This window comes from Limulus polyphemus, unplaced genomic scaffold (genome assembly GCF_000517525.1).
Source record: "Limulus polyphemus unplaced genomic scaffold, Limulus_polyphemus-2.1.2 Scaffold621, whole genome shotgun sequence".
In the NCBI taxonomy this organism is placed as follows: Eukaryota; Metazoa; Arthropoda; class Merostomata; order Xiphosura; family Limulidae; genus Limulus; species Limulus polyphemus.
This window is the reverse complement of record NW_013666231.1, coordinates 449,768-464,520: the sequence shown is the minus strand read 5'-3', so window position 1 is coordinate 464,520 and position 14,753 is coordinate 449,768. Positions and strand designations below refer to the sequence as shown.

The 14,753-nt window shown below is 31.9% G+C and overlaps 1 protein-coding gene across 1 annotated transcript in view; it reads right to left on the bottom strand.

Annotated features, from left to right (window-relative positions):
- Positions 1-3,644: 3,644 nt before the first annotated feature.
- The window catches only part of LOC106459518 (Ca(2+)/calmodulin-responsive adenylate cyclase-like), a 262,313-nt gene continuing 251,204 nt past the window's right edge, over positions 3,645-14,753 (bottom strand). The window contains exons 18-23 of the mRNA XM_022386021.1: positions 13,082-13,228; positions 11,216-11,314; positions 10,185-10,305; positions 6,511-6,635; positions 4,353-5,438; positions 3,645-4,115 (exon numbers count right to left, since the gene is read on the bottom strand). Of these exons, the coding sequence (XP_022241729.1) occupies positions 3,645-4,115; positions 4,353-5,438; positions 6,511-6,635; positions 10,185-10,305; positions 11,216-11,314; positions 13,082-13,228 (2,049 nt within the window). The remainder of the gene's footprint in view (positions 4,116-4,352; positions 5,439-6,510; positions 6,636-10,184; positions 10,306-11,215; positions 11,315-13,081; positions 13,229-14,753) is intronic.

The window sequence follows — 14,753 nt, the reverse complement described above, 5'->3', positions numbered from 1 at the left end:
TTGACCTACAACATACTTCTTTTTATAACGTAATAATGTTGGTATAAAACTGTTTCAGTTAGTGGTATCCACAACAGTATATATATCTGTAGTTAACTCCATGGAGGTTTGACCTACAACATACTTCTTTTTATAACGTAATAATGTTGGTATAAAACTGTTTCAGTTAGTGGTATCCACAACAGTATATATATCTGTAGTTAACTCCATGGTGGTTTGACCTACAACATACTTCTTTTTATAACGTAATAATGTTGTTTACTAGCTGATCAAGAATGTCATATTGTTAAACTTGTGTATGTTATATATGACTAATTAGAAGTGAGTAAAATATTATTATCGTCCTGCGTTTTACGTTTAGAAATTTGGCAAAGTGACGCAGTGTTACTGTTAATTGGCTGTTTTTAATGTCATGCGTAAAAGTACCTCCGTTACTTTATTTTTAGGCCAAGCTAATATAGTTTTTTCTTTTTGAAACACTTTCCAAGATCAATATTTTAACAAGTCTTTCAATGTCTTTTTTGTGGCATTACACCTATTATGATTTGAAAGCACACAATAAACCCATATCATAAGTTTTTTTTACGATACTATTAAGCTTATGTATACCTAATTCACCTCGTAGCTTTTTCTTTCCATCAAATGATTGCCATGCGTTTATCAGTAAGAGAAATTTTATCATGCAAAAGTTGCCAGATTCGCCAATTGCTTTCACTTATAGTGTTGCACATTTGAGAAATACACTTGTAAATATAATAAATATTAATATTTACAGAAAATATCAAGCACTGAAAAAAAAAAAGAAGCTAAAACGACAAAATATGTTAGATCCTATATAATCAACAACTAGAGAACTACATATAATATAAATGATAGAAATAAAGCGGAAACTTATTATTGTTATTTGTACATGAAAGTATGAAGTTTGAGAGTCAGTGCCTGATCTAAATGGAATAACATTTTATGGCTAGTTTGACCAAAACTTTGTTTTGATTCTAACAAATACTCAGTAACACTCCTTTAAAAATCTTACTAAAACTACATGTAGACAAATGATTTTTTTTACGTTGATAAATAATTATTCTTTTTTGAGAATAAATTCCAGTAATATACTCTAAAACAGTTTAGTTTTACTTAATAAAAACTTTTAAATCGCTTAATAGTCACTAATCAGTCTTTACAAGGTGGCATAGTAAGATAATGATTCTATAATAAACCACCAGATAAATAATAAATATCCAATATTAATAACATTAAGGATACGCATGTGGTAAATATTAATATCATACTTAGCTAGAGCTTATTGACTAATTATGTAGATGAAATATCATGTCGAAGCAATTCATAGCATTCAACAGGTATGCAGTAAAGAAAGAAACGGATAAAAAAACCAATTACAAAGTTGTATTCAGTATGTCATTGAAAAAGAATTAGTTTCGGAAAATATTTCTTAGCTGCACATTCTGGTTAAATGTGATATGACAATGTAGCGTATACTAATGTTTACATTTAAATGCAATCTGTAAATATATATATATATAAAAGTACAATGAGCTATGTTACTTTATTACAGCAGCATATAAATTTTACAAAAAACAACAACACCTAATAAAATATTTTGATAACATAAATTTTCTAATCAGGATAATAAACGGCGAAACCGGGTAGGGGAGCACTGAGGCATGTTCCTCCACATTTTGACACAATAATGAACTGCCCTTTTGAATGGGGAAATATAGACTTAGACACGTGTATGGCGAAACTAAAGTTTTAAATTAATACGAAAGTTCGGTCTTGAAAAAAAACAAAAAACTAAACATATCTGAATATCTTTGACCTTCTTTTTATACTTCTGTCACTCTCGGGTAAATTTTCACATAATTAGGCGTTTGGACACGTGTTTTATTGATTATGTAATTTTTTTTTTATAGCTTTTGAGTTATAATGCTGAAATAAACCGAAGAATGAATTGATATCCTGGTCCAAAACCAGCGTTAAACTTTTAAAATTATTTATTGGAAAGCAATATTTTAAAAATGGGCCATAGAACTTAAACTATTAATACCTCGTCTCATACTCTGTGATACCTAACAACAAATCAAAAATTGCAGTATAGAAAAATGCACAGCTCTTTTTAAACTAAAATATGACCGCATTGTGAAGCCCAGAGGGTACTATTTCTATTACTACTAAGTATCTATAGTTTGACAGGTTCAATAATTCTATTTCCTGTAGTTATCATTGCTAAGTACTCTGGTGTTCAGAGTACAAAACTCACAAAATGAAATTATATTTATAATTTTCACCTTGTTATTACATTAGAATATTAACCAAAAAAAAACCCTGTTTAAAAACAACACCATTTTAAGTGATAAGAATTTTCCATTTCAATTATTTTTCCAGTTTAAAGGAATCAACTTAGCGTTATGACTAGGGTTTTGCTAGCACCAAAATACATAGAATTGACGTAAAGCGTTGGACAAATGTAGCAAATGAGTGTTTTTCACTCAGCATTGAAGATATAACCAGTATTGTAATACAAATAGTTATAATAATAATGTAAATTATTTCTAATCAACTGCAATGGGTAATTAGAAAAACGTAAACTTACGCTTTGAGGCAATTTTACAGTAATACGAACAAATTCTCGTGTTTGAAGCGTATACACTAAGCTCTACGATGCTACATACTTTTGCATTATTCTACCAAACTACTGGATATTAATCTATTTCACAAAGCATACTGGACCAGCAGCGTTAACTATATAAGGCCCGCGAACCTTCAACTCACCGGTAACCTTACGCTTGCATGGCATTACAACTTTACACGATCATGGTCAGATGATTTTAAGGCTAAACCTTTAACCTATCTATCACAAAGCATGAAATAACGTTGATTTAGTTTCCTAGCACTAACGCCTACTCTTTCACTTGTATCCAGTACTTCTCAATTATACTATTATTTCAGTTACTTGAAGTTTACTTTATTATCCTTAAATATTTTTGAAGTATTGATTTTTTATATCTACTGAAATACTAATAACAAAATTAATATCTCTTCTTACAAAAAGAGATCGTTTGACAGAAAGATTAACATATTTAAACCCACGTACCGAAGTTTCATCGCAGTTCAATCTTTATAGAGGGACCAGTGCTTACGTTTATGTGATCACTAACTTGACTGTTAATATTATTATTATCTTTACTGTTGGAAAACGTACAGAATACTTTTCGTCCTTCAGTGAAATGAAGAAATTTCCAGTTAGTATCTTTACTTATATTAAAGTTTTTGATCTCGTCCTAAATTCGACACACAATTTACGCTGTCATATAGTGCCTTCCAAAAATAAGTAAGATTGTGATTATTATGCTTTATGCTGACTATTAACCCACTACATTAACGCCTAGAATTGAGTTAAATTTTCCAAGAAGCACAAAATTACTGAAAAGAGAATATTAATGAAAAGTATACTTTCTGAAATCCAAATACCACCAACAGTTCGCGTTCACAGTCAAGTTCTTAGCATAAGAAAACCATAACTGTTACGAACTCGTAACGTCAGTTTTGCGTTAGAAAGACTTCAATAGTTTTATGTTTTTTGTAAAGACAAAACCTATACGATATTATTAATGAACTATATCCAATTAATGGATAGTCTTCACAAAACTGTTGCTTCTGGACCCAGAAAACGGATAAATATTGCCACTGTAACCATTGATAATCGAAATGAGATCATCAAAAACACAATCCGTATGCATGAAGCTACATTCGTTTTCTAAAGACACACTATTGTGAGGTACATCATCATTCATATATATATTTCCATCATCTTCAGAATCAATCTCCATCAACTCATCATCCTCACAGCTACCGTCCTCGCTGTATTCACTACTAGATCCAAAAGCTCTGGGAGTATTGGTTTTCTTGCAAAAAGCAACATTTTTATAGTTTCTATCAGGCAACAAGTCAACCGCAATCTTGGCATTGTGTCCATCCATATATTCATCTTGTGAACCATTACAGTTGACCAGTGAAATGGTTATATGTATAACTCTGCTAAGCAAATTCTGGAGTGTTCTGTCTGCTTGATGAATAAACTTCTTCCTTCCAGGACTCTGTGACGTTCTACAAGATGTTAGTTTTATACCTTTAATGCATAAATGGAGTTGCATCTCATTTATGTTGTATGCATCTGTTGTTCCTGACAGACATAGAGAAGTGATCAGATTTTTCTTGAACAGCTGGTTTTGATTTCCATCAATGTTTAGTTGGCCAAGCATCGTAAAACTGGCTTTGTTCCAGGATATTTCCAAAATATTATGATAACTAATAACACAAAATAGATTTTTTACTTCAATTTTTTTGTAATGTCTTCGTTCATTTGATTTACTGTTTTTGGAACAGTCCTTTATTAGACCTTCCTTTTCTTTGGAAAAGTTTGTCAAAGTTTCTGGAAAGACTTTTATAATTATTTGGCATGAACCTTCATGATTATTACAGGTTGAATCGTTTTTGATAATTTCATCAAACTTCATGTTAGTTGTTGAAGACGAATTATTCTTTTGTTCAAAATTTCTTGTTGAATTTCCATGCCAAACTTGTCGCTGAAACATTAACATAGAACCTATATAAGAAATATTAAAATGTGACTTATCAGTAGAGTCTCGAGACGATAAATTTATGTTTATTATAGCTCTTGCGATGTTTACTTTATCTTGTTCTAGTTGGTCTGGTGATTCCAAAGCTAAGCCTTTTTTCTCTTGCACTTGAAAAACTGTCATAATTTTCACATGTAAACAGAAAATATGACGGAAAAATAGTTCATTTCGACAAGCTAAAGACACTGAACTTCTGGTGCAACCAGAATAATATATGAAGAAATTTAGTAGCCCAATAATATCCTTAGCATTGATTAAACAATGATCTACAATGGTTGGAGTTATTGGTTCCGAAAAAAAATATATATAGTGAAGTTTTGAACAACTGCAATTGTATAGTAATTCACGGATTTGAAATGAACTTCTACTATGTTCAGGCTTCCGAAAAAAAACCCAATTCTGTTGCGAGGAAGAATCTGACGGACACTGAGAATGTTCTTGATCCAGTCGTTTCAGCTCATGGTTTGCTTTTACTTTTCTAGTTTTAGGAGTGGTGTTTTCACTGCCATTAGACATACCTTCCCAACTGCTGATTTGTTTATTGTTCTGAGAAAACCCATGTACTGATGAAGATTCTTCATTCTGCTGTTCTCCACGATCAGGTGGTTCTGACTGTCCTGGAGATCCTTGTGAATTATAAGAGGACGTCTTTTCCCCATTCGATTTTCTGCCAACTAGAAAATAAGTAGTCATTTCCCCTTTTCCTTTCACGTTCACACGACCTCTACATTTGAACACATACGGATAATTCTTCAGTAAAAGATAGACATCTTCAGTAACCTGAAAATTTAAACGAAAATCTGAATATTTAAGCAAATGAATAGTTTACAAAATAAAAGTAAAATCTGAACGATACTCAATCAGTTATCATTTGAAAGTGAATACATTTTATACAAAGCACTTCAACTATTCAATAATATTCAGACATACTGATTCACATTAGTTTTCATTACTAAGCACACTGTGACGTCCTAAAATTTCTAGATGATTTTAGTAATTTAACGTATAAACTTAATGATCAAAGTTAGAAATGTACCAAACGCTTTCAATTTTCAACACTGAAATCTAATAGCACATTTAATTAAATTATTCCGAAAAGCCAAAGCTTTCTTACTAAACTCAATAGCGTAACAAGTGTACTTGGGAAAGTTTAAAATTTCAGATACCTAAATACAGATTATACACTATCATATTCCTTATGCTATTGATTTTACTTTTCCTTTAAATACAACTTTTATCCTCATAAAATTATAGCGAATTCAAGAAGTAGATACGAACAGTCCTTGGCTGAATTGATACGACAATATCACGATCAGAATGGCGTCTTTTAAAATTAATCACTTAACAAAGTTTATTTCTAGACTTCTTCAAACAAAGTATTTATATTACACAATCATGTAAAAATTTAACGATAAATATAACAAACAAAGTAATCTATGTAAAGCTTTCTAGTACCAAATAAAACAATCTACACTCGAACTTGTCTTCAAAGAAAATCAATCAACTCAAGTAACTATCACAGATAAGTTACATATTGGCTTAAGAACTTTAAACGAAATCAATAACAAGAATTTTGTGCTAGAAAAAGAAATGTTAACACAAGTCTACAAGGCTGATTCTAAGCACGTTGTTTGTAGAAACAAAATCTATAAGAAGGCCTATTTTAAATTGTTAAAATGTAAAGTAAAAATAGTGATAAAGAACATTGCCATAAAATAAAAGTAAACTATGATCAATCATTTCTATCTCCCCTAAGAAAAGCAACAACACACAAGCACACAGGATCGGTGGTTTCCAAGCGATATCTGTACGTTAACTAATCTATATCTTTACTTTAGAGTGTGATTACTACCTGAGTGTGATTAGGTAATCCAGTGCTGTCCATTCTACTAGCCACATTGACGGTGTTGCCCCAAATATCATATTGTGGTTTTCTTGCTCCAATTACTCCAGCTACAACTGGTCCTACGTTGATACCTAAGCAAAGGAAAATGTGTGTCATCTGAAATGTCACCAGAAAGAACTTTCTGATTTTTTTAAAGAAATGGCTCAATTAATTTTGGTATTAATCTACACACACACATATATATATAAAGCATCAAAATCTGTGTGTCTATCTGTTTGTCCGTTATCTAACTACTCCTAGGTCGCTTGGCCAATCTCAATTACACTTTATGGGATGATAGTTTGGAACAAGGAGCATGTTATTGGAAGGATTCATAACTCCTCCATTCCCCATTATTGCTGTTATTGAGAATGTATTATTTTTGACGTAAGTTAACGTTAGCTACATTCACGGATGGCGCCACGTCCTTACAACAACAAAACTCAGCTGAATTTACTACTCCAACAGGCACAATAAAGCTGATATGAAGAGCCACTTCTTTAGTTATATCCACTTCCTACTTTAACCCGTGACCTTTCAATTTCGGCAGTCAGTGACCGTCAATTAATTAATCAAGCGAATCACATTAAGAGCTAAGCGTTGAAAACGGGTAACAGAAAGCACACCTACTGCCACAATTTTAGCCATTACCTCTTCCTACAAAGTCACCCTGATCATTGCACACTGTATACCATATTTTAAGTATATACATATTGAGTTTTTAATGCTTATACAAAACTTTTGGTGAAGTAATAATAAATACTGTAACAATATGTTATGTTATAAATACATTGTGTGAAAGTTAGAATTTTTGTGTTATTTATCATAGCATCCACCTCCACATTTTTGTGAGTTCATAACCCGGACAAAGGACGGGTAACTCAGTTTGTATGTAATATAACAGTAAAGAAAGAAGTTCATTTTTAGATACAATATGAAATCAAAAAGTTCCATGAAAAAGAGTAAGACACATTATTCTTTCTGTGTTAATTTGAAAATAATATCATTTACATATACATTTTATTTTTTAGATGTAACATTTATTCTCAATGCTATTTTTGGCATTCGTTGGCGGTATTCAATCGTGATGTTTGAATTTCTATGCTGTATATGTGGATATATTTTATCATTGGTATAATATGTCTCTCTAAAATATATTTCATTATCTTTAATACTTTTCAGTCGTATAATATGATACACATTCTGTTCTGATTTTTTTATGTGACTGATAATTAAATATGTAATTAGGATTTCATGTAATCTAAATATACCTTACTTCTTGGCAAGAAAAACAATTTCGTAACAAGAGGTAATCTATAATATATATATCTATAATAGTAAAAGGGCGTGTTTGTATGTGTGACCGCCATAACTCCAAGAACAAAGAACTTGGACACCTGAAATTTTGCACCCATACTAAGTGGTCCCTGATGGTGTGCACCTGGGTTTTATTCCTTATCAACGTGTGTGTGCAACTTTTTATGAGGTAAGGTAGTAGCGAAAACCACACAGAAAAGAATATGTGACCGCCATATCTACAAGAGGAAAGAGCCTAGAAACTTGAAATTTTGCACCCATACTGAGGGTGTGTACCTGAATATTAATTATCTTATCCATGAGTGCGCGCATGTGCGTCTCTTTAATGAGGCAAGCTAGCGAAAAACCACATAGAAAAGAAGTGGTTTCTTATATAACAACTTTTATATGTAGAAAAGCCGCTGCGTTTTGGTAATAATGCGTTCCAACAATGACTTTTGTGTCATGTTGCTTAGTAAGAAAAGTTTATAGATTATACGTTTATGCTAAAATGGGTTCAGAATACGCATACTGACATAGTCATGTGGAATATGTCAACCTAATAACCCGAGCGAAGCCAAGTAGTTTCGCTAGACTAAAATAAAGATGGGAATGTTGTAATTATTGAAAATACGGACCTGTTATCATAAACAACATATGTTTCAAAGATAAATGCATTATCAGTGACTTAGAGCAGCATATTTTCTTACAAGATCTACATGCCTGTTAAAAACACTCTTAACAAAATCTACGCGCCTCTTAACAATAATTTTTTTAAAGATTCTTAACAAGATACATATGTGTGTTAAAACATTCTAAACAAGATCTAAGTCTCTTTTAACAAGAAATGTATATTTCTCAAAAAAAATCTACACGTGTGTTAAAAAATTCTATACAGGATCCAAGTCTCTTTTAAAAGAAATGTATTGTTACGACAACGGAAGTCACGTGACCCTAGTAACACGTCATGAGATTCTAGAAGGATCATGTCTGTTCCTGGCAACTCTAGTATTTTGTACGCGCCATCTATTTTTGTATATATAAGCCCGGCAAATAAAGCGGGGAGAAGTGATGGCATAGATAAGGGCAGATAGGGAGATATAGAGACATATATAATCGAGTCAAGCCGCAAGTAAAGTGCGTAAATCGTTGTGAATTATAGCATATGTTTAAGTTAAAGTGACTGTGGAAATTAAGTGTATTGCAAAGTTGTATAGAGAAAGAATAAACTAGTTGTATTTAAGAAAGGACTTGTGTCGCTAAAGTTTCATTGGAAAGAAATTATACGGGAAATTAACAAACGAACAGAGACGTAACAGTATGTTTGTCAAAAAAAAACATTCTTAACAAGATCTCATGCCTCTTAACTAGGTCTCATACCTGTTAAAAACATTCTTAACAATATCTCATGCCTCTTAACTAGGTCTACATGCCTGTTAAAGACATTCCTAACATGATCTACATGCCTCTTAACTTGGTCTACATGCATGTTAAAGACATTCTTAACATGATCTACATGCCTCTTAACTAGGTCTGCATACTTATTAAAACATTCACATTCTTAATAATATCTCACGCTTTTTAACTAGGTCTACATGCATGTTAAAGACATTCTTAATATGATCTATATGCCTCTTAACTAGGTCTATATGCCTGTTAAAACATTTTAAACAAGGTCTACATGCCTCTTAACTAGGTCTGCATACCTGTTAAAGACATTCTTAACATGATCTACATGCCTCTTAACTAGGTCTACATGCGTGTTAAAGACATTCTTAATATGATCTACATGGCTGTTAGAAACATTCTTAACATGATCTACATGCCTCTTAACTAGGTCTATATGCCTGTTAAAACATTTTAAACAAGGTCTACATGCCTCTTAACTAGGTCTGCATACCTGTTAAAACATTCTTAACAATATCTCACGCCTCTTAACTAGGTCTACATGCCTGTTAAAAACATTCTTAACAAGATTTACACGCCTCTCAACTAGGTCTACATACATGTTAAAACATTCTTAACAAGATTTACACGCCTACTAACTAGGTTTACATGCCTGTTAAAACATTCTTAATAATATTTACATACCTCTTAACTAGGTCTACATGCCTGTTAAAAAAATTCTTAACATGATCTACATATCGGTTTGAAAGAAAAACAACAAAACTTTTCTCTAAAAGTAGATGATCAAGAACAACATTTTCCTAAACAAGAAATAAATGTCATTTAACAATTACCAACACTTGATTCAATAAGTGATATTGCTTTATAAAGGAAAAACAAACAAACGCAAGCTGTTAGTCATACATATATTTATTTTACATTACAAATAGGATACTCACCTACGCGTAACATAAAATTATTGTAAGAATTTTCATTTATATCTGCCAGTCTGTCTCTCATGGCAAACACTAGTTCTACTAACGTGCTGATACACTTGGCAGCTTCGTCGTCGTTATCTTCCTAACGTGAAAGTAGTATTTCAAATTTATAATAGAGGACTTCGTGTTTAAAATATCCGTTTCTTTCTCTATTTAAAATACTTTTAATGACATTGATATTTGCATATTCTGACATCTCACGAGTCAATCTGGTGACAGGAAAATCACTTTTAATATACATTTTATCATAAAGATTACATAAGTCATAGGAGTCTTTACAGAAAAAAACAACAACTTTCATTTGACTTGCATTACTTTACAGTCTACATTCGAATATATATACAGTTTACACTAGCTCTAGTATCATTCACTTATAACGATTTTTATTCTATCACTTTAAAAGTTTTCTATCCCACTGTGAAGACGTTGGTATATATTGAGTACACATTTACATATAAATTATTAGATTATCATCTCTTTATAGTTGGAATTTAGTTTGCTTGGATGATGATAATGTTTTACATATATCAAAGTTATTTGAAAATGTTATTAAGGATCCGAAATGATTAGGGCTTTTTAAGTTATTATACTTCCTTCCGGCGTGTCATTCTTTGATAATTAGACGATACTATAGCACACACAAATATTATATCGCAGGTTGCAAGAACTACTTTTAACGAAATTTAACATTTTCTGTTTCAAAGATTGAAATGTGAGTTATTAGATCATGTTACTGCAAGTTTATATATCTCAAAACAATAGCATTTTCTATCGACCAACAGGATGAAAGTTTGAAAATTAACTTATCAAAAAATATTTCTAAATAATGTTTACACACTTCCTACTCTAACCTTAGTGGGTGTGTATTTCAGACAAATATTTGTTTTGTTATTTACTCCAACAAGAAATGTTCTAAATACACAAAACTCTGTTCGTATCTTATTTTAGTTTAGTACTTTGATGATTTTTTTTTTATCGTTAGTGAAACTTACCGGAATACGAGAATCCGGGATAAGTCCAATTGTCGCCATGTAAGTACTTCCTATGGTCTTGATTTTATCAATTGTTTTGAACCTCTCATCATCTAAAAGCTAAAACAAACACAGAAATGTATTACATCTTTACTGATGCTTTTGCTTAGGAGAAGTTGAAATGTTAAAGATAAAACAAAAAAAGAGACAGACATAATTTCATATTGTGATCTACTTTTCCGTTTCGGTTTGTTTGTTTGTTTGGAATTAAGCACGAGGCTACACAATGGGCTATCTGTGCTCTGCCTACCAAGGGTATCGAAACCCGGTTTCTAGCAGTGTGAGTCCGCAGACATACCGCTGTGCCACTGGGGGCTCCGTTTCGGTAATATATACTTATGTTGTATGAATCCAGAATGGCTTCCTGAAAGCGAAGTGTTTGGAATGTTAAGGTTTCATGGAATTGAAATATATAAAATAGATTGGAGAAGTTTGTCAGTTTGTTTGTAATATCTGGAAATATTACACAGATATATAAACGTTAATCAAAAGTTAACAGGGGGAAGTTGATTGTCAGTGAAATTTTTAAACATGTATTCTTCTCATATCACTTTTATTTATCCATATTCACCGCAGATTGATACATTTTGCATATTTGTATTTTCTAAAGGAATAATACTTTTTATAAAGATTAGTGATTATTTTGTACTTTGATAGAACATGTTATTTCAAACCATAAACATCTTTTAAAGAAACAACCAACAAACTCATATTGAAGTATACGCATTAGTTTCGATAACCGTTATAGAAAAACAAACAACTTTATTTTTTCCGAAATATGTTTAGCAATAACCTAATATTTGAAATGTTATGAAATATTAATGATGATTTATTGCATTCGTGTATTCCATGATGAGGGTATTTTATTTCTTGAATTTGCATTTTTTAAATTTACTGAAATTTTTACAGCTGTTAATGACGTTTTTCAGACAAATAGTATCAGAATATTAAAATGCAATTTAAAAAAAATATGTTCTACTATTATCATAGATACTACTAACATTTCATTTGGTACGGTCCAATGAATCAAATGGTCGTGGCTAAGTGTTAGCGTGCCCAGACTATGAATCCGAGGGTTTATGATTCACTTCTCATTGCCGCAAAATAAGTGCTCTGCACATTTGGGCCGTGAGTACACTATAAGAGGGACGGTCAATTTAAATATTCTGTCAGACAAGAGTAATCCAACAGATATCGATAGGACCTGTTGACAAGCTGCCATCCTTCTAGTCTGTCAGTTTAAAATTATGGACGGTTAGTGCAGATAAACCTTGTGCAACTTTGCGTGAAAAGTCTAAAAAACAAAAGCAAATAAACAAATGTAACGAGTAATGTTGTTATTCAATTATGGTTATATTTCCCCAGTGCCCCAAATGTTTACGGTGAACGACTTTTAGATGTGTTTTTGTGCTTCATAATTCTGGAAAAATCCCAAAATTGTTTAAGTAAAATGAAAGTTAAGATATTTGATGATGTTAGGGTTAGCGAATGATTGTGCAGCACAGAAGTTTCGATCATTTGAAATTTCAATGCTGAGACTATTTTTAACCTAACTCGATATTAATAGTTATTATCACTTATTCCTTTCAACAGATTTGATATCCTTAACCCGTTAAAGCAATTGAAAATAAGGATTACGTAAAGTGAAAATTAAGATATTTGATGATGTTAGGGTTAGCGAATGATTGTGCAGCACAGAAGTTTCGATCATTTGAAATTTCAATGCTGAGATTATTTCTAATCTAACTCGACATTAATCTCACTTATTCCAACAGATGTGATATCCTAAACCTTTTAAAGTAATAGAAATAATAAATTACCATTTACCTCGTCAAAATCAACAATTATTTCATTCAGAAGACGCAGACATTCTACGCCTTGGTTGTTAGCATTGAGCTCCATATAAAACTCGTGATAGTTGGGTATAGAAGCAAACATGACACCAACTTTGGCATATGACTGATGGTAAAGTTCCTAGAAATAAAACATGATAATGAAATTGATCAGAACCTTCTGAAAAACAAATATTGAAATGTAATGCCGATAACAAGCCTTTTAGGCGAAAATAGAATTTATCGACCGACATAAAAATCTTGAAAACTACTGATTAACATCTTTGAGTGACGAGAAGGCTGTAAACCTATCGATAGTGTTCCATGCAGACAAAGTTTTGACAGGTGTTATCAGTTAAATCACAGAAGCTATGTTCCTGTATAGGCCTCGCAAACAAAGTAATGAAAACTAAATTGAAACGCTATGATTAATAATGAAGTTAGACTTTGACATTTAGCGATAACGTTCCAAAATAGACAAAACATTGAAGTAAAACAAATTATGGAAAGCATAAGATAATTAAAATTTGAAATTATATGTACAAATTAAAAAAAAATAATCGAGATCTTAGCACATATGGAAACAAAGTAGGAAACTTCCAATGTTTTTATACACTAAATTCTAACAATGTTATTTCGATTTACCGGCACAAACTTGCATACGTAGCATTTTCTATATCTACTTCTATTTTCCATATCCCACTTGCGATGATGCTTTTCTATCTACTGTCTATGCAGTTGTGATATAGAGCAGTGGAATATGGAAACAAATGATGGTTTGAACATCATTTGACCATATTCCATCCTGACAGAATAGTATATATAAAAATATCAGCAGTTTAACGTTGTGTGTCGTCAGAAATATATATATATAGTTTTATATATAACAAAAAATATAAAGAACATCAGATACAGTTAAGTAAGATTTTACATCAAAAGAAATGAAAGCCTTAAGAAAGGCCTGGAAAAACCTTTGATATTAGACAAATACTGGTTTATGGAACAATACTTTTCTCCACAGAAAAAAAAATGCAGCAAAGGAATAACAAATATCACCACCGAGACACAAGCATATTGTGAGATAATATAAAATGTATCTTAGTTGTTGGAGAAGTATTAGGAAACAGGACCTACATAGCGGTGGGATACACCGTAAACCTTCATTCGCTTCTCTCACAAACTGCAAGAAATAATACATATATAACTATTTGTGAGAGAGCCATGTATTTTATATGACAACTACAGCAAATTTATTAAAGCCGCAGTGGAATGGAATGTATCAGAACTACATTTTGGCGCTGTTTGGCGTTACGTAGGTTTTCCTATGTCACCGAAAATTGATCGATTGCTTTTGGTAAGGGTCAGAAGCAGCCCTTTCCGACGCAAAATATGTATACGTTCATACCATATCGGGGTTTTAAAATTTCCAAGAATATCCCTTGTACTTTTTTTGGCATTGGGAAAAAGAAATATGAATCAATTTGGGGTAAAAGGACCTACTAGAAATATACCTACCGACTTTCGTGCCCTAGACTCGGTAAGCAATGTGCGGTATGTTGTATGTTGTATCTGTTCAATCTTCGTACATCCGAAACAGCTATATAATGAAATGGTTATTCATCTATTCCATACTGTTCACTCGCCGAACGCAGTGACAGCGTCTATGG